The 20,714-nt window shown below is 49.1% G+C and overlaps 1 protein-coding gene across 1 annotated transcript in view; it reads right to left on the bottom strand.

Annotated features, from left to right (window-relative positions):
• The window catches only part of CA6 (carbonic anhydrase 6), a 31,979-nt gene extending 17,774 nt beyond the window's left edge, over positions 1–14,205 (bottom strand). The window contains exons 1-2 of the mRNA XM_030912980.1: positions 14,080–14,205; positions 10,549–10,728 (exon numbers count right to left, since the gene is read on the bottom strand). Of these exons, the coding sequence (XP_030768840.1) occupies positions 10,549–10,728; positions 14,080–14,170 (271 nt within the window). The 5' untranslated portion in view covers positions 14,171–14,205. The remainder of the gene's footprint in view (positions 1–10,548; positions 10,729–14,079) is intronic.
• Between the last annotated feature and the right edge of the window lie 6,509 nt (positions 14,206–20,714).

The following is a 20,714-nucleotide window of genomic DNA, read 5'->3' as shown; positions in this document are numbered from 1 at the left end:
TGGGCAAGTGCCTCTCCCCAGCACACACCTTCCTGCTCAGAACCAACAGGCCAAAGGCAGGACCACAGAGTGGCAGGTCCAGCTTGCTGGCCCCAGGGAAAGGGAAGGTCCTGAAAAATTACAGTCAATGGGCATGGAAACTAGAATTCTACTCTCTATCTCTGGCTGATTTTGGAATTTGCCGAAGGTATAAGAATAGGAAATGGGGCCTCTTAGAACTGTTTTCTTTTCTTTTCTTTTCTTTTCTTTTCTTTTTTTTCAGGCTCACTCTGCTGCTCAGGCTGGAGTGCAGTGGCACGATCATGACTCACTGGAGCAACTCACTGCAGCCTCCAACTCCTGGCTTCAAGGGATCCTCCCATCTCAGCCTCCTGAGTAGCTGGGACTACAGGTGCCCGCCACCACGCCTGGCTCATTTTTGTATTTTTAGTAGAGATGGGGTTTCACCATATTGGTTAGGCTGGTCTTGAACTCCTGACCTCAAGTGATCCACCTGCCTCAGCCTCCCAAAGTGTTGAGATTACAGGCGTGAGCCACCGCACCCAGCTGAAATCTCTGTCTTTTGGAATGAACTACACAAAAAGGAAAAATGGACTCAGTTACTAAGAAAAGTGACTAAGAAAAATACCTATGAGGATAGAACTTTGGCGTTGGAAAGGGCCAGGCAGCATGTGTCCCAAGAGCGAGATCTTCCCATTTATTTATTTATTTATTTATTTATTTATTTATTTATTTAGAGATAGAATCTTACTCTGTCACCCAGACTGGAGTGCAGTGGCATGATCTAGGCTCGCTGCAACCTCTGCCTCCTGGGTTCAAGCGATTCTCCTGCCTCAGCCTCCCCAGTAGCTGAGATTACAGGAATATGCCACCATGCCCAGCCAATTTTTGCATTTTTAGTAGAGACGGGGTTTCACCATATTGGCCAGGCTGGTCTCAAACTCCTGACCTCAAATGATCCGTCCTCCTCAGCCCCCCAAAGTGCTAGGATTATAGGCATGAGCCACCACGCCCGGCAAGATCTTCCTATTTAAAGTCATCAGTGGTGGCTGTAAACAAGAACATTTTCTTAAAAGACAGCAAATATGAGGTATTTAAAACCCATCAGATGCCCCCCTTCTTCCTTTCCAAATTATCTAAAGGAGCAGGGAGCTATGACTAAATTCATAACGTAATGTGCTGTAACACAGTAATCTGGCCTGAAAGGTTTTCACCAGCCGTTTGGCAGAACAAGTGCTTGGTATTTAGAGCTTGAGATGTGGCTGGCCTCAAAAATCAATGCTTGCAAGAAAAGGAGGCATGCAAGGTCAGCGATGTTGAAAGCGGATGGGAGCTGAGGAACTGAGGACCGGAGCAGAGCTCCCTAAATGGACCGTCAGCACCACAGAAGAAATGAGAGAGGTCCTCACAATTTCCCCAAAACACAGCCCCCGGGAGACGGAATGTGTTACTTCTGGCTACACTGACAGGCCCACACAGGCCCAGTTGGAAAAGAGCCACAAGCCTGAGCCTGTTGTTGTGCTTTTTTTTTAGACGGAGTTTCCTCTTGTCCCCCAGGCTGGAGTGCAACGGTGCGATTTCAGCTCACTGCTTCCTGGGTTCAAGCGATTCTCCTGCCTCAGTCTCCCCAGTAGCTGGAATTACAGGCACCCGCCACCATGCCTGGCTACTTTTTGTATTTTTAGTGTAGACAGGTTTCCACCATGTTGGCCCGGCTGGTCTTGAATTCCTGACTTCAGGTGATCCACCCACCTCGGCCTCCCAAAGTGCTGGAATTATAGGCTTGAGCCACCGTTCTCGGCCATCGCTGTGCTTTTGAAAAGGCAAGGCCAAAAGTTAACTGGCTGTTCCCAAAAGTCGACTGGCTGAAACTTCCAGATCTGCATATCAATTCAACTTCCAGAAGAGGCTGCTCCCCTTTATGGGAACCCAATGTAACCAGTTTCTTATCAGAAGAGAAAAGCCACATAATCCAAGAATTTGCTGTGCTCAAGAAACAATCAGCAAACTGTCAAGGTCGTGGAAGTCAAAGACTGAGAAACTGACTGAGATTGGAAGAGACTTAAAGAGACCTGACAGTGAAGCGCAATGTGGAATCCTGGGTTAGACCCTGGACCAGAAAAATATAGGAGTGAGAAAGTCATGTCATTCAAATGAGGTCTAGAGTTAACTGTGTTGTATCATTTAAATTCAATAATAATTGTACCATGGTGGCTGGGCGTGGTGGCTCATGCCTGTAATCCCAGCACTTTGGGAGGCCGAGGTGGGCAGATCACCTGAGGTTGGGAGTTCGAGACCAGCCTGACCAACATGGAGAAACCCTGTCTCTACTAAAAAAAAAAAAAAAAATACAAAATTAGCCAGGCATGGTGGTGCATGCCTGTAATCCCAACTACTCAGGAGGCTGAGGCAGTAGAATTGCTTGAACTTGGGAGGCAGAGGTTGCAGTGAGCCAAGATTGTGCCACTGCACTCCAGCCTGGGCAACAGCATGAGACTCCATCTCCAAAATAATAATAATAATAATAATAATAATAATAATAATAATTGTACTATGGTTATAAGATATTAGTGTTAGGGGAAGTGGACAAAGAGCATGTGGGAAATCTCTGTACTACTTTTGAAATTTTTCTAGTGAAAAGCTATTTCACTAGAAGTTGAGGCCGGGCACAGTGGCTCACACCTGTAATCCCAGCACTTTGGGAGGTCAAGGAGGGCAGATCACTTGAGGTCTAGAGTTCGAGTCCAGCCTGGCCAACATGGAGGAACCCCATCTCTACTAAAAATACAAAAATTAGTCGGGCATGGTGGTGCAAACCTGTAATCCCAGCTACTCGGGGGGCTGAGGCAGGAGAATCGCTTGAACCCAGGAGGCAGAGCTTACAGTGAGCCAAGATCACGGCCACTGCATTCCAACCAGGGCGACAGAGTGAGACTACATCTCAAAAATAAATAAATAAAATTGAAAAAGAAAAAGGAACCACCAGCCTCCTGCCTCCCTGCTGAACATTAAAAAATCAAAACCTGTGTAGAATTCTGTGTCACTCATGGGCACCTGTTTGAGGACTTATCCTTTTACGTTCAGGTCTTTTCTGCTCAAATGCACCATTCAGTGAACATTTTGAATTTGCTCTGTCAGGATCTGTGGCAAGTACCGTGATGAAAAAGATGAATACGCGATTATCCGTATATTCAAGGAACTTCATAAAAGAAGTAGCCAATAGCAATTATTAAGAAAATAGTATATATTAAGAAAACACTGAACACTAGAGGCCCAGTACCTCAGGCATTTAAGCTTTTCTGGAGCCTATCAAATGTATTTTGGAAAATTTAAATATATACTTTTTTGTTGTTGAGACAGGGCCTTACTCTGTCACCCAGGCTGGGGTGCAGTGGCATGACCTCAGCTCACCGCAGCCTCTACCTCCCAGGCTCAAACAATCCTCCTGCCTCAGCCCTTCAAGTAGATAGGACTACAGGCACACACCACCATGTCCAGCTAATTTTTAAGTTTATTTGTAGAGACAGAATTTCACCATGTTGCCCAGGCTGGTCTCAAACTCCTGGGCTCAAGCAATCTGCCTGCCTTGACCTCTCAAAGTGCTGGGATTATAGGAGAGCCACTACTACACCTGGGCAATATGTATTAATGGATCAGTGCCGGCCCACCAACTGTTACTAGTCTATAGCAAAACAAATCAATTGGGAGTTAGTTTTAGAAATTTTGTAGCAATTTGTGTGTCTCAACGGCCTGTGTTTCAATTTGAATTTCTCTTTATTGAAATGTTGAATCTAATTTTAATTTAATTTAATTTTTTTTTTTTTTTTTTGAGACGGAGTCTCGCTCTGTCGCCCAGGCTGGAGTGCAGTGGCCGGATCTCAGCTCACTGCAAGCTCCGCCTCCCGGGTTCACGCCATTCTCCTGCCTCAGCCTCCCGAGTAGCTGGGACTACAGGCGCCCGCCAGGTCGCCCGGCTAGTTTTTTGTATTTTTAGTAGAGACGGGGTTTCACCATGTTAGCCAGGATGGTCTTGATCTCCTGACCTCGTGATCCGCCCGTCTCGGCCTCCCAAAGTGCTGGGATTACAGGCTTGAGCCACCGCGCCCAGCCTAAATTTAATTTTAAAATGAGGAGGCCAGGCCTAGCAGCTCATGCCTGTAATCCTAGTAATTTGGGAGGCCAAGGCAGGCAGATCACCCGAGGTCAAGGGTTCAAGACCACCCTAGCCAACGTGGAGAACCCTCGTCTCTACTAAAAATACAAAATTGCCCAAAAATGTGGACAAAATCGGCCGGGCGCGGTGGCTCAAGCCTGTAATCCCAGCACTTTGGGAGGCCGAGACGGGCGGATCACGAGGTCAGGAGATCGAGACCATCCTGGCTAACACGGTGAAACCCTGTCTCTACTAAAAATACAAAAAAACTAGCCGGGCAAGGTGGCGGCGCCTGTAGTCCCAGCTACTCGGGAGGCTGAGGCAGGAGAATGGCGTAAACCCGGAAGGCGGAGCTTGCAGTGAGCTGAGATCCGGCCACTGCACTCCAGTCCGGGCGACAGAGCAAGACTCCGTCTCAAAAAAAAAAAAAAAAGTGGACAAAATCTATATATGGAAAATCATAAAACTAATGAAATAAATCAGGAAGAACTAAATAAGTGGAGAAATATTCCATGTTCACAGATAGGAAGACTTAATACTATTTCAACGTCCATCCTTTCCAACTTGGTCTACATGGTACCGAAAAGGGGTCCCGATCCAGACCCCCAGAGAGGGTTCTTGGACCTCACACAAGAAAGAATTTGGGGCGAGTCTACAGAATAAAGTGAAAGCAAGTTTATTAAGAAAGTAAAGGAATAGGCCAGGCGTGGTGGCTCATGCCTGCAATCCCAGCACTTTGGGAGGCCGAGGCAGGTCGATCACTCGAGGTCAGGAGTTCAAGACCAGCCTGGCCAACATGGCGAAACCTCGTCTCTACTAAAACTTAACAGGGGCATCATGGTGCACGCCTGTAATCCCAGCTACTTGAGAGGCTGAGGCACGAGAATCACTTGAACCGGAGGCAGAGGTTGCAGGGAGCCAAGATAGCACCACAGTACTCCAGCCTCAGAGCAAGATTCTGTCTCCAAAAAAAAAAAAAAAGGAAGTAGTGGAATAAAAAATGGCTGCTCCAAAGGCACAGCAGCCCCAAGGGCAGCTGGTTGCCCTTTTTTTTTTTTTTTTTTTTTTTTGAGATGGAGTCTTGCTCTGTCGCCCAGGCTGGAGTGCAGTGGCCGGATCTCAGCTCACTGCAACCTCTGCCTCCCGGGTTCACGCCTTTCTCCTGCCTCAGCCTCCCGAGTAGCTGGGACCACAGGCGCCTGCCACCTCGTTCGGCTAATTTTTTGTATTTTTAGTAGAGACGGGGTTTCACCATGTTAGCCAGGATGGTCTCGATCTCCTGACCTCGTGATCCGCCCATCTCGGCCTCCCAAAGTGCTGGGATTACAGGCTTGAGCCACCGCACCCGGCCGATTGCCCATTTTTATGGTTATGTCTTAATTATATGCTAAACAAGGGGTGAATTATTCATGCCTCCCCTTTTTAGACCACATACGGTAACTTCCTGACGTTGCCTTGTCATCTGTAAACTGTCATGGTGCTAGTTGGACTGTAGCAGTGAGGACGACCAGAGGTCACTCTCGTGGCCATCTTGATTTTGGTAGGATTTGTCAGGCTTCTTTATTGCAATCTGTTTTATCAGCAAGATTTATGACCTGTATCTTGTGCCAACCTCCTCTTTCATCCTGTGACTTAGAATGCCTTAACCTCCTGGGAGTGCAGTCCAGTAAGTCTCAGCCTTATTTTACCCACCCCCTATAAAAGATGGGTCACTCTGGTTCAAACGCCTCTGACATTACTGTACAATCAAGCAAGCTCTTGGTATTTACCCACATTAATTGAAAACACACAAACCTGCACATGGAATTGACTGACTGATTGATTGATTGATTGATTGAGAGAAGGTCTCGGTGTCACCTAGGCTGGAGTGCAGTGGTGCAATCATAGCTCACTGCAGCCTTGACCTCCCAGGCTCAAGCGAGCCTCGCACCTCAATCTCCTAAGTAGCTAGGACTGTATGTTTGAGCCACCATGCCAGGCTAATTTTTTGATTACTTTTGTAGGTCTCACTACATTGCCCGGGCTGGTCTCGAATTCCTGGGCTCAAGTGATGCTCCCACCTTGGTCTCTCAAAGTGCTAGGGTTAGCGGCATGAGCCACCATGCCTGGCCTGCACACAGGTTTTATAACAGCTTTATTCATAACTGCCAAAACTGAGAAGCAACCCAGATGTCTTTGGATAGGGGAATGGATAAACTGTGGTTCATCCAGGCAATAGAATATTCAGCACTAAAAAGAAATGAGCTATCAAGCCATGAAAAGACATGGAGGAACCTTAAATGCATATTACTCAGTGAAAGAAGCCAATGTGAAAAGGCTACATGCTGTATGATTCCAACCATGTGACATTTTGGAAAAGGAAAAACTATAGGTCAAATAAAAAGATCAGTGATTGCCAGGGTTTAGGAAGGAAGGGAGAGATGAACAGGTGGACCACAGGGTTTTCATGACACTGAAATGATTGCTCGGATACATGTGATTAGAAACCTGTCAAAACCTGACTAGGCGTGATGGCTCATGCCTGTAATTCCAGCACTTTGGGAGGTGGATCACTTGAGGTCAGGAGTTCGAGACCAGCCTGGCCAACATGGTGAAACCCCATCTGTACTAGAAATGCAAAAATTAGCCAGGCGTGGTGGCACGTGCCTGTAATCCCAGCTACTGGGAAGGATGAGGCAGGGGAATCCATTGAACCAGGGAGGCAGAGGTTGCAGTGAGCCGAGGTCGTGCCACCCCACTCCAGCCTGGGCGATAGGGCAAGACTTCGTCTCAAATAAAAGAATCTTGCAAAACCAAAAATCAACAAATCTTTAATACATCACGTCAACTTTATTGTTAAGTTTAGTGTTCATCAAAATCTCATTAGAGTCAACGTTTGTAGATTTTTTTTTCCCCTTCAGTAGAATTCCTGAATGTGCTTGGAGCTTGCTGAAAAGTAGCCAATGGCAATAGCCAAATAACTTCAAAAGCTAAATCATAAAAATCTTTCAAAATACTTTATATCAGGCCAGGTGCAGTGGCTCACGCCTGTAATCTCAACACTTTGAGAGGCCAAGGTTGGTGGATCACTTGAGGCCAGGAGTTCAAGACCAACCTGGCCAACATGCTGAAACCCCATCTCTACAAAAAATACAAAAATTAGCTGGGGGTGGTGGCCCACACCTGTAATCCCAGCTACTCAGGAGGCTGAGGCATGAGAATTGCTTGACCCTAGGAGGCAGAGGTTGCAGTGAGCCAAGATCATGCCACTGCATTCCAGCCTGGGTGACAGATCCATCTCAAAAAAAAAACCCGGCCGGGCGCGGTGGCTCAAGCCTGTAATCCCAGCACTTTGGGAGGCCGAGACGGGCGGATCACGAGGTCAGGAGATCGAGACCACCCTGGCTAACACGGTGAAACCCCGTCTCTATTAAAAAATACAAAAACCTAGCTGGGCGAGGTGGCGGGCGCCTGTAGTCCCAGCTACTCCGGAGGCTGAGGCAGGAGAATGGCGTAAACCCGGGAGGCGGAGCTTGCAGTGAGCTGAGATCCGGCCATTGCACTCCAGCCCGGGCGACAGAGCAAGACTCCGTCTCAAAAAAAAAAAAAAAAAAAAAAACCCTTTACATCAAAAAATAGAATTATGGCCAGTCACGGTGGCTCATGCCTGTAATTCCAGCACTTTGGGAGGCTGAGATGGGCGGATCACTTGAGGCAAGGAGTTCGAGACCAGCCTGGCCAATATGACAAAACCCCATCTCTACTAAAAATACAAAAAGTAGCTGGGCATGGTGGCACATGTCTGTAGTCCCAGCTACTGGGGAGGCTGAGGCAGGAGAATCGCTTGAATCTGGGAAGTGGAGGTTTCAGTGAGCCAAGATTGCACCACTGCATTCCAGCTGGGGCGGCAGAGCAAGACACCGTCTCAAAAGAAAATTTTTAAAATATATATATAATTAATGTGAACTTTGGGTCCACTCTAATGTCTGGCATGCTGTCATGTGAGGTGAGAACCCCAAAGGAACAGGTTTCTAGACCACAGAAATTTGAGCACAGCCCCAAAGGAAGAAAGGACAGGGTCCTCTGGAAATTGGGAGGAGCGAGCCACTGCAAGCCCCTTGGGAAGCTGGGCTCTTCTCTTCCTTATGGCTTCCCTCTCCTGGGCCCTCAGCAGGAACCCCGCACTCAGCAGGGGCTGCCCATGGAGATCCCTCCATCACTGATTTCTTCCCGCCCGCTGTCCAGGGAGGGTGAACAAAGCCACTGCCTTTGGCCTTTGGGCTTTACCCTTTCTCCACAAGCAGAGGACAAGGAGAGGAGGAAGAGTTCAGCCTGCCAATCTGGAAGCGCCAGAGAGTAATTTTGGAAACAAGAGCTTGATGTTATGATGAAAATGAGGCTTTTGTTCATTCTTTGTGTATTTCAGGGCTCTTGGCGACATAAACCTGAGTCCTTTTACAGACAAAGCTTCATTCTCCAATTTGCTACTTTCACCAGTGCTATAAAGGATAATTGGTTTTCTTTCTTTTTTTCTTTTTTTCTGAGATGGAGTTTTGCTCTTGTTGCCCAGGCTGGAGTGCAATGGCATGATCTTGGCTCACTGCAACCTCCGCCTCCTGGGTTCAAGCAATTCTCCTGCCTCAGCCTTCCGAGTAGCTGGGATTACAGGCACGCGCCACCACGCCCAACCAATTTTGGTATTTTTAGTAGAGACAAGGTTTCACCATGTTGGCCAGGCTAGTCTCGAACTCCTGACCTCAGGTGATCTGCCCACCTCAGGCTCCCAAAGTGCTGAGATTACAGGTATGAGCCACCTCACCAGGCCAGTTTTATTTTCTTGATTGTGCAAGATAAGAAAACTAAGTCCTGTGACCTTTCTTTTTTAAATTTATTTATTTAAAGAAACAGGGTCTCGCTCTGTTGCCCAGGTTCCAGATAAGAAAACTAAGTCCTGTGACCCCTTTTTTTTTTTTTTTTTAAAGAAACAGGGTCTCACTCTGTTGCCCAGGTTCAAGTGCAGTGGTGATCTCAGCTCACCACAACCTTGACCTCCCAGGCTCAAGTGATCCTCCCACCTCAGCCTCCCAAGTAGCTGGGACTACAGGCAGTCACCACCACTCCTGGCTAATGTTTTGATTTTTTGTAGAGATGGAATCTCACCAAGTTGTCCAGGCTCGTCTCAAATTTTGACCTCAAGTGATCCTCCCACCTCAGCCTCCTAAAGTACTGGGTTTACAGGCATGAGCCACCATGCCTAGCCAAGTCCAGTGACTGTTGTATGGCTGTGTGGCAGGCAGGGAACTGTCTCAACCCAGGCAGGAGTGAGAGAGTGCAGTACCTAAGAAGGATGTGGCCAAGAAACCCTACATCTGGGGGTGTGAGCCCATCTTGGCCGTCAGACACTGTGTGGCCTTGGGTGAGTCCCTCGACCTCCTGAGGCCTCAGACTTCCTGCCTAAAAAATGCCCCCTCCTGGGGTGGTCATGAGGCTCAGAGGAGTTGAGCCAACTTGGAAAATCAGGAGGATGTTCTGCACAAGTAAAGCATAGATTTCAGTTTCCAGGCCGGGCGTGGTGGCTCGTGCCTGTAATCCCAGCACTTTGGGAGGCTGAGGTGGGCAGATAACTTTGAGGTCAGGAGTTCCAGACCAGCCTGGCCAACATGGTGAAAGCCCTGTCTCTACTAAAAATACAAAAAAAAATTAGTTGGGCATGGTGGTGCATGCCTGTAATCCCAGCCACTCAGGAGACTGAGGCAGGAAAATCGCTTGAATCCAGGAGGTGGAGGCTACAGTGAGCTGAGATCATGCCACTGCACTCCAGTCTGGGCAACATAGTGACACTCTGTCTCAAAAAAACAAATATAAAAATTTACAATTTCTCATATTGGATTCCTGAAGTGGGGCATCCCATGGCCCTGCTTTTTCTGTCTGACCTTCACCTTCTTTCTGGTAGGGAGCAGAAAACCAGAGCTTCCTTCTTAAAACTCTGAGAAACCCTGGTCCTACCTGTCAGGTGCTTTGAGCTGAATAGACTGAATATAGGAATTGTGGAAAAGCTGACCCCAGCTGATGGACAGAGAGTCCCCGTGGGAAAGGTGGCTTCAGCAGCACGGCCTGTCCTGCCTGTCGCCTGCTGGGTGGGTTGGGTGAGCTCGAGTAAGAGGATAACATGGCAGGAAGGGACCAGCAGGGAGCTGAGGGGAAAGACAGATGCTGCCCTCTCTAGAAGAGCCACCAAGTTTCCGGGCCGGTCAGCCGTCGTGTTCCACCCTCATGTTCAAGGCCTCCAGTTCTGAAGCCATGCTCTGTGTCTCTGTGTAAGCCACTCCTGGCAGGGACATGTGTCACCTGCCTTCCCCTGCAGGCTGCCAGGGGCTGCCCGTGGATTGGAGCCCCTCGCCACCCCTTCCCCTTACCTGTGTGGCCATTGTTGACCATGGGGAACTCGCCCTCCTGGGTCTCATAGCCCGTCAGTTTGAGCCCCTTCAAGGCGGGGTTGTACCGCACCTTCGTCCTCTGCAGGTTGATGGGCGACTGTCTCTGGCCCCCACAGGCGGGGTAGTGCTGTGGCCAGTGCGCTTCGTCCAGTGCTCCTTCTGAGACAGGAGAGAGACAGTTCAAGGGGCTGCCTGGCTGAGCCCACCCTGTAGGAACCTCACCGGGCCAGAGGCCAGGGCCCGCTGGGCAGGGACCCACGGCAGCACCTTCCAGAAAGCAGAAGCAGGGCCCCCAGAAGAAGGTCAAAAAGACAACGAGGTCAACTCCAAGGACTCTGGTGTTTGAGGGGCTTTAGTCCTAACCTCTAACTTTCCTGTGGCAACTGCTGGCCCTGGGAGCAAGACAGTGTTTTGAAATCAGTGAAAGTCTTTTTTTTTTTTTTTTTGAGACAGGGTCTCACTCTGTCACCCAGACTGGAGTGCAGTGGTGTGATCTTGGCTCACTGCAACCTCTGCCTCCCAGATTCAAGAGCTTCTCCTGCCTCAGCCTCCCAAGTAGCTGAGATTACAGGCATGCATCACCACTCCTGGCTAATTTTTGTGTTTTTATTAGAGACAGGATTTTGCCATGTTGGCCAGGCTGGTCTCTAACTCCTGACCTCAGGTCTTGGCCTCCCAAAGTGCTGGGATTACAGGCGTAAGCCACTACGCCCGGCCTGAGAATCTTTTATACAGAGCGTTTTGCTCTCCTTTGACTTATTTCCAGCTGATGAAGGCATGGAGGGATCCTTGGCTTGCCATTCCTGTGCTGCTTCTGGGGCCTCTTCCTCATTTCCTCTCAAGGGCCCAGCTGTCCTTCCATGCCCCCAACAGGAACACAGCCCCCACCTCCCCATGCTGCAGGAACCCCCACCACTATTTTCTTGCTCCAGCCCCTTTTATGGATTCCCAGTATGGTAAAGACCATCTAGGTGTCTACACTTACGGATTCAGGGAAACTAGGGAAGCATCAGGTTCCAGGACAACCCAGAGTGAGTACTTTTTTTAGAACTCCTAAGGAGAAAGTTTATCTTTTCAGAGAGGATTGATAATCATAGGGGACAGAGTAACATAGGTGAGTCATTGTCATAGGTGACTTGGCCCCCAAACAGCTGTGGAGCTTGGTGTCAGTCATGTGACATGGAGAATCTCTCCTCTGTTCCCTGTGCAGGGGTAGCCGTGTAGTGAGTACACAGCTTGTTTTAAGAAAGGTGTTTGTGGCCGGGTGCGGTGACTCACGCCTGTAATCCCCACACTTTGGGAGGCCGAGGTGGGCGGATCACCTGAGGTCGGAAGTTCGAGACCACTCTGACAAACATGGAGAAACCCCGTCTCTACTAAAAATACAAAACAGTCAGCCGGGCGTGGTGGCACAAGCCCTTAATCCCAGCTACCTGAGAGGCTGAGGCAGGAGAATCGCTTGAACCCAGGAGGCAGAGGTTGCAGCGAGCCGAGATCGCGCCTTTGCACTCCAGACTGGGCAGCAAGAGTGAAAAAAGAAAAGAAAAGAAAAGAAAAGAAAAGAAAAGAAAGAGAAAGAAAGGAAGGAAGGAAGGAAGGAAGGAAGGAAGGAAGGAAGGAAGGAAGGAAGGAAGGAAGGAAGGAAGGAAGGTAGGTGTTTGTACCGGGGCCTCTCACCGCTTTTTGGTTTGTAATCAGGCAAGAGGCCCCTAGCACAACCCCTTCTCAGAGCAAGATGCTTTGGTCCAGGCCACTGTCAATACTGGAACATCTCTCAGGTGTCCCTGGAAGTCATTTACAAAAGCTACGCTACTCTCAGCTTCTCCCAGAGTCCCTAGTGGCTTTCCAGGAAGCCCACTGTCTCAGAGGCTGGGCAGAGCCTGGGGAGGACAAGGACTTCATTGTCTGAATTCTCTCTTCCTTCACCTCTGAACCACCTGCCTGCACTGCTTGGCCAAGTGAAGCGGAATGCCCCAGGCTTCTGAGGCACTGCCCTGTGTAAGATCACTGTGCTCGGGAACAGAACGGTTGGTCAGAGCTGGCTGGACTTTCTGAACCTCCCAGGATGTCCTTAATTCCATTGCCCTTGACTTAACAGATCATCCCATTCATCCTGAAGGAATGCTTCTGGAGCAGCTGAGCTGGGGCGGACTCTGCAGGAAGCAGGTGTTTGTCTCACTTCCTGCATCGGCCAGCGGCCACCAGCCTCCTCATGGACCCCAGTCCGTGGTCCCGTACAGAAAGGAGGGGGACGCGGGAAGAAGCTCTCCTCACTGCCCCTGGAAAGGGCCATTTAGTGTCCACAAACCCCACAGACACGGCCTTCTAGCTTTGGCTCACATGTGGACCAGAACCCATGCTGAATGCCAGGATTTTACATTTCACGTTTTAAAAGTCTGTTTTGGGGCCTGGTGCAGTGGCTCACGCCTGTAATCCCAGCACTTTGGGAGGCCAAGGTGGGCAGATCACTTGAGGTCAGAAGTTTGAGACCAGCCTGGCCAACGTGGTAAAACCCTATCTTTACTAAAAATACAAAAGTTACCCAGGCATGGTGATGAGTGCCTGTAATTCCAGCTACTTGGGAGGCTAAGACACAAGAATCACTTGAACGCGGGAGGCAGAGGTTGCAGTGAGCCAAGATGGTACCACTGAACTCCAGCCTGGGCAACAAAGCAAGACTCTGTCTCAAAAAAAAAAAAAAAAAAAAAAAGTCTGGTTTTGGCCACCCACAGACCAAAGGGAACTGGGTTCTTATGTCAAGATGTTCTGGGTAAACTGCCTACCATGAAATTTCCAAGAAAGAAGGTCTCGCAAACCCCACAGCACCTTCTGTGAGGTTACCGAGAGTTTTTTCTAAGAACTTTATTTTCCACTTACACAGACCAACAAAGCAAATGTCTTTACGAAAAGAAGCAGTGAGTGTGCTTTCGAAGCAGCCAACACCGTGAGTGGAAAAAAAATTAAAGCAAAAAGCCAGGAGTTTGTGAAGAGGAAAGCTATTTCCTTCTTTTCCTTATTTGAAGTTTAAGTTCAGCTTGCTCTCCATACCTTCTGAGACACTGAAAAGGTGACATCTGAAGCCACAATGAGCAGATCCCCAACAGATGGCAGGTGGGCTGCCTGGCCATCCTGGGAAATGCCCTAAAGGAGGACTCTTGGCCGGGCGTGCTGGCTCACGCCTGTAATCCCAGCACTTTGGGAGGTGGGCAGATCGCCTAAGGTCAGGAGTTCGAGACCAGCCTGGGCAACATGGTGGAACCCTGTCTCTACTAAAAATACAAAAATTAGCCAGGCATGGTGGTAGGCGCCTGTAATCCCAGCTACTCGGGAGGCTGAGGCAGAAGAATCACTTGAACCCGGGAGGCGGAGGTTGCAGTGAGCAGAGATCACGCTACTGTACTCAAGCCTGGCCAACAGAGTGAGACTCTGTCTAAAAAAAAAAAAAGGGCGCTTGTCCTGTTGTAAGGGTGTGAGGGTAACTGAGGGAGTGTGCAGGGGCTAGGGGCTTACCTGAGTAGGTCCAGTCAGACCCATGCTGGGCCTGGCCACCCAGCAGGAACAGGGACAACAGAGGCACCAGGGCCCTCATGGTGCTGCACATCTGGAATGAAGACTGATTCCCGCGACGCTCTTCTTTTAAAGGATCAGAAACTGTAAATAACAATTTACAAGTGATCCGCCCAACTGGCTAAGCCACTCTTTGCTGCACCCACTAAAACAATAACACCCTCCCCACAACAGCCCTTCTGGCTCTGTGCATTGGGCCAGGCAGCCCCAGCACCTGCCTGATCTCCTCCTACGTCAATTTCATATCCGGTCAGTCCATGGGTCTGGTTGTTCAGTGTCAGGAGCACCTGCAGGGCCGCACAGTGCAGCCATTGTGGACAGGTGACCGCGGAAATGGGAAAAAGCCCAAGGCAGGGAAAAGCAGGATGAAGGACTTTCCTGGACAGTGGGACTTCCTATGCCCTTTCTCCTGACATTAGAGATCTGGGGACTGCTGATGGGATTACCATTGCCTGCAAACTCTGCCCGTCTCAGTCATGGACACATGCCACCACTGCAGACACGTGGCTGCCCTCAGCCAGGCACCCAGGGAGACGGCCTAGCCTCCACGTTCGGGCATTTCACGGTCCTCTCCTTAAACCAGTGGTTGATCCCGGGTCCCAGCTCATGAGCCACATTCCAATGCGTGCCTTTAGGCCATCCGAGCTGGTGTGGGCGTCCGCGTTTCTTCATGAATTTGTTCTGACACCTGTAGGCACTTGGGCACACCTAAGTCAATCAGCCAACTGCCCTCACAGGATCTATGGATTACCTCATCCTGTGTATCTACTTGGCTAGACCGTCCCTGAAACTAGCTGAAGGAGAAACTTTTGAGTTTATGCCTGCTGACAGGCCAGCGTTTCCCATGCCCTTCCACAGGGTCAAACACAGAGGGCAGCCGGAGCTACTGCAGGGGGCTACCGTGCTGCCGGACACAAAGGGCTGCCCCTGCCTTGTTGTGGGGAGCTGAACCCCCTCCTGGCCTAGCTTAACGCATTATCCCCTTGGTCCTGGAATGGCAAACGGCACCAGGCCTTCACAACAAGGATGTTAGCAGTGAACCCAGGCTCTCCCGAATATTTCAAAGACTCCCAGCTGTCATTTAATAGAGAACGTCAGCTGCTGCAAAGAACTTGCTGGAAACTTCAATTTCTAAAGCTCAAGAGCTGAAAGAATCTCAGAGAGAGAGCAAAGCGTGGTCAAGGGCAAGAATTCTGAAACTAGACAGGATCTTTGCCACCTGCTAATTGTGTGACCTTGGGCAAGTTACTCAGTGCTCTGTGCCTCAGCTTTCCTTTCTTTTCTTTTCTTTTTTTTTCTCTTTCTTTCTTCCTTTCTCTCGTTCTTTTCTTTCTCTCTTTCTTTCTTTTTTGAGACAGGGTCTCTGTCACGCAGGCTGGAGTGCAGTGATACGATTTCAGCTCACTTCTCCCGGACTCAAGCAATCCTCCCGCCTCAGCTTCCCAAGTAGCTGGGACCACAGTCGCATGCCACTACGTCCTGCTAATTTTTGTATTTTTTTGTAGATACAGGTTTTCACCATGTTGCTTAGGCTGGCCTCAAACTCCTGGACTCAAGCGATTCTCACGCCTGGTGCTCCCAAAGTGCTGGGATTACAGGGGTGAGCCACCGCACCTGGCCGCCTCCTTTCTTTAAAAGAAGTTAGTGATAGCACCTCCTTTGTGGGAATTCATCAATAAATGTGCCTGCAGTAGTTGGAGCAGTGTCTGGTGTGTAGCAAATGGCATTAGCATCTATTCAGACCCCTCGTTTTACAGGAAAAGGAAGTGACTTATCATTGCCACCCAGCTGGTTAGTGAGGGAACAGGAGGAAAAATGCTTCAATCTCCAGTTTACGGACCATTTCTTTGCAAAAATGAGAAACCCACTCACCTGTCCTTGCTAAATCAGTGACGCACACCTGCTGACGCCCAGCCCTGTGGAAAGGGCTACCTTGTAAATCACAAGACCCCACCTCTGCTGAGGAGAGCAAGACCCTTTGCAAGCCTGGGCGGGACCCTTGACGTCGAACTGGCAGGAAAACACGAACTCGGTCAACTGAATTTTTTTCTTGGGAATCTGAATTGGGAGACCCAGAAAGAATCAGGGAGCAGCAGACGGGCAGAGACTGAAATGTCAGGCTGTCAGGGAAGCCTGGGAGGACTGAATGAGCCCAGGCGAGGGGAACTGGAGCGGGAAGGAGCTCAGAGAATGCCTGGGCCACGGGGGAGGAGAAGACTGCCCAGAGACGGAGGGAGGAAGGAAAGGGCCCTGGAGAGTCAGAGAGAGGAGTGCTGGGGGAGAGCACAGTGAAATGGAGAGGGCCCACCACTCCTGGCAGCTCCCAGCCCCATGGGTCTCACTGCCCTGCGGTGAGCATTTGGGGCTGGCTTCCCAGGAGGGCCCTGGGATTTTCCTTGCCTCACACAGCTCCTTAAAACACAGTGCACAGGCCGGGCGTGGTGGCTCACGCCTGTAATCCCAGCACTTTGGGAGGCCAAGACGGGCAGATCACGAGGTCGGGAGATAGAGACCATCCTGGCTAACACGGTGAAACCCCGTCTCTACTAAAAATACAAAAAATTAGCTGGGCGTGGTGTTGGGCGCCTGTAGTCCCAGCTACTTGGGAGGCTGAGGCAGGAGAATGGCGTGAACCTGGGAGGTGGAGCTTGCAGTGAGCTGAGATCGCGCCACTGCACTCCAGCCTGGGCGACTGAGCGAGACTCCGTCTCAAAAAAAAAAAAAAAAAAAAAAAAAAAAACAGTGCACATACTACATCTGTGCGGCTGTGGTGACAGCAGCTCTGCCGCAGAACTGCTGTGCAGCGTATCCACCCATCACATGTGACGCTTTGCCCTGGTTTTGCCTGTCTTTCGCTCAGGCAAGAGCCTGGGCTGGCCAGCAACCTGTTGACCTGGCTGGTGTTGAGAATTGGTGTGAAAGTGAGTGATGAAGGCAATAAGGGGGTCAGATCAGATGATGGACTCTTGGAGTAGCAAGGCCATCTGCCAGCGAGGGCACATTTCTAGAGAGAGGGTCACTCACTTCCCTTCATCGTGCAGCACCCTGCCAAGGACACACTGGACCCAGAATCAGGTATGGTCAGTAGGGTTGCCTGTTTTCTGACTCCTTGTCTACTTCAACCCTGAAATTTTCCATCACCTTTGAACATGAGTCTTCTTCTTGGATTTGGGAGACACGTTGTTTGTTCGGGTTTGCTTTTGTTGTTGGTGGTGGTGGTGGGTTTTTGTTTTTGTTTTTTGGGTTTTGGTTTCTTTGTTGAGACACAGTCTGTTGCCCAGACTGGAGCGCAGTGGTGCAATCATGGCTCACTGCAGCCTCCCAGGGCTCAGGTGATCCTCCTGCCTCAGCAATCTCCCCCCACTTCGTCCTCTCCAAGTAGCTGGGACAACAGGTGCATGCCCTATGTCCGCTCTGTTTTTGTTGCTTTTATTTTTAGTGAGTCTCTCTATGCTATGAGCTTCCTTCTGCCTTCATCCAACCACATCCTTGGCTGATCAAGGTTGTTTTTTTTAATTCTAAACTCCTATTTTTCTAGGGCCTATGGTTGGATTGGCTGTCTGAGATGAGTTGACAATCATATCATTATTACAACATAAGGTCAAAGGGAGAAAGGAGCCTTTGTTCTTCCTTGGTTCTACCACTGCCCCTTGATAAGGCCCACTGAGGCAAGGAAAAAGAAGGGGGCAGGGCGGCATGACCAGTCCACGTGGGCAAGAAGGCACTATCAGCCCAGGTGAGCAGGGAAGCACTGTCAGCCCAGGTGAGCAAGGACAGATGATGAACCAAATGACTAGGGAGGCACCATTAGCCCAGGCTGCACAGGACCAGCATAAAAGAATGAGTCTGGTGGGCCAGGTGCGGTGGCTCACACCTGTAATCCCAGCACTTTGGGAGGCCGAGGTGGGTGGATCACCTGATGTCAGGAGTTCAAGACCAGCCTGGGCAACATGGTGAAACCCCGTCTCTACTAAAAATACAAAAATTAGCTGGGCATGATGGTGTGTGCCTGTAATTCCAGCTACTTAGGAGGCCGAGTCACAAGAATCACTTGAACCCGGGAGGCAGAGGTTGCAGTGAACTGAGATCATGCCACTGCACTCCAGCCTGGGCGAGACTCTGTCTCAAAAACAACAATAAAAACAAAGAAGCAAACAAACAAAAAAGAATGAGTCTGGCTACACAAGAATATGCATATTTTGGCTGTAAGTAACACACAAAGGCTATTGTTCTGTTTCATGCAGGAGTGTGAGCTCATCCTGAAGAATGAATCCCTCTGAACAAGTGAGTTCTGATGGTTACAGGCTCAATCCTTTGTAAGCACCAAAATGATTAAAACCTCTAAAATGCATGGTACATTTTTAAATAGATAAAACTGAATGTTATTAAACTTTTCTTAATGACTGAGTTCCACTAATATGAACATCAGTTATTCTCCTGCATTGTAATATATTGATGTCCACTGGGCCTATAACACATACATATATATAAAATTCTCCCGGCAAGAAACGACCTCTGGTCAGGCGCCGTGGCCCACACCTGTAATCCCAGCACTTTGGGAGGCCAAGGGCGGGGGGCAGATCACCTGAGGTCAGGAGTTCAAGACCAGCCTGGCCAACATGGTGAAACCCCGCCTCTACTAAAAATACAAAAAGTAGCTAGGCATGGTGGCATGTGCCTGTGATTCCAGCTACTTGGGAGGCTCAGGAAGGAGACTGTGAAAGAAAGAAAGAAAGAGAGAAAGAGAGAAAGGGAGAAAGGGAGGAAGGGAGGAAGGGAGGAAGGGAGGAAAGAGAGAAAGAGAGAAAGAGAGAAAGAGAGAAAAGAAAGAAAAGAAAGAAAAGAAAGAAAAGAAAGAAAAGAAAGAAAGAAAGAAAGAAAGAAAGAAAGAAAGAAAGAAAGAAAGAAAGAAAGAAAGAAAGAAAGAAAAGAAATGACCCCTAACTGTGATGTTTTTGGATTTCTTTTACCAGGTATTGAGAGGGGAAAGTTAGCTAGCTTAATTGATTACTAAAGTAATGCACATCTATGCTCACGGGTATCCATAGGGCCGGGGCATAACCAATCACAACAGAAGCCAGACTTGGTGTGGAAGAGAGTCTGGAAGCTCCCTGCTCTGCCAGGAGTTAACCCTGGATTGGTGGATTGTAGGGAGATTGGGAAGTTCTTGGGAAGGGCTGAGTGGCAGGAGCAGCTGGAGGTACCATTGTGTGTGTATTGATTTGTTTTTTCATTGTTAGCATTTCTCTTTCTTTCCTTCCTTCCTTCCTTCCTTCCTTCCTTCCTTCCTTCCTTCCTTCCTTCCTTCCTTCTTTCCTTCTTTCTTTTGAGATGGAGTTTCACTCTTGTTGCCCAGGCTGGAGTGCAATGGCATGATCTCAGCTCACTGCAACCTCCACTGCCCAGGTTCAAGCGATTCTCTGACCTCAACCTCCCAAGTAGCTGGGTTTACAGGCACCCGCCACCACGCCTGGCTAATTTTTGTATTTTTAGTAGAGACAGGGTTTCACCATGTTGGTCAGGCTGGTCTCAAATTCCTGACCTCAGGTAATCCACCTGCCTTGCCCTCCCAAAGTGCTGGGATTACAGGTGTGAGGCACCATGCCCAGCCCACTGTTAGCATTTCTAACATAGGCTTCCAGCTGTTGCCTCTTAGGGTTGTCTGTCTGTCTGTTCTCATCTCCTGGCTTCCTCATCTGTTTGGCAGAAACCAGATGACAACACTTCTTAGAATTACATATACAAGAAGAATGGAGAGAGCTAAGCCAACAGCCCAGAGACTGTCCTCTACCTAAAATACACTCACTCTGAAATGCCTTCAGCATTTCCATGCTAAACTCACAGATTTCTATTTCCTTTCTGACTTTCAGCTATATCCATATAAATGGAGCATCAACACAAGTAAGTCATTGTGTGAACTAACCCACTTGCAGAATATCCAGCCACAGTCAGGTCCAACTCCACGGGGGTACCCTTGCTTTCTCTCACTAGCCTTCTGGTGATGAAATTTCACAGTCTTAGAGAGCATCTCCAGCCTCACACATCCTCCTGGAATTCAGCACCTGTCGGGTAGGGGTGTCTCCCAACAGGCATCTCCTCCTGTGTCTCTATCCTCTTCCCCACTGGGTACCAGTAACCCACATCCAAAAACAATCAGACCAAAACCCTAGTGGAAATCCTCTTTTCTGTCATTAATTTAGGTATAAGCAAAATAGGAACTGAATACCTAAAAATATTTACAGCTCAGCCATCAACATCCTGTGCCCCTTCTCTGTGCAAACTCACCGTCCTCCTGCCACGAGAATTGGATGTTCTGTTTGTGTCTCCTGCTGGCACTACCTTCTACTTCTTGGAGTAGACCAGAGTCTTGCTTACATCTCTTCAGTATGCTCCACCCCTAGTTTACATCTGCAAGGCAGGTTTGTATGTCTTTCAGCTCCACCCTTCCCTGGTCAATAAGCAGGTCAAATCCACCCTTCCTGGTCAAATCCATAATGAGTCCTCACCCTCCCCTCATGCCTAAGGGACCCATTAGGCAAGCAGAGGACTATATTGGTTTCCTGCTGCTGTAACAAATT

The sequence above is a fragment of the Rhinopithecus roxellana genome, chromosome 12 (genome assembly GCF_007565055.1).
Source record: "Rhinopithecus roxellana isolate Shanxi Qingling chromosome 12, ASM756505v1, whole genome shotgun sequence".
NCBI lineage: Eukaryota > Metazoa > Chordata > Mammalia > Primates > Cercopithecidae > Rhinopithecus > Rhinopithecus roxellana.
The sequence above is the reverse complement of the archived record's forward strand: the minus strand, read 5'-3'. Positions and strand labels throughout refer to the sequence as shown.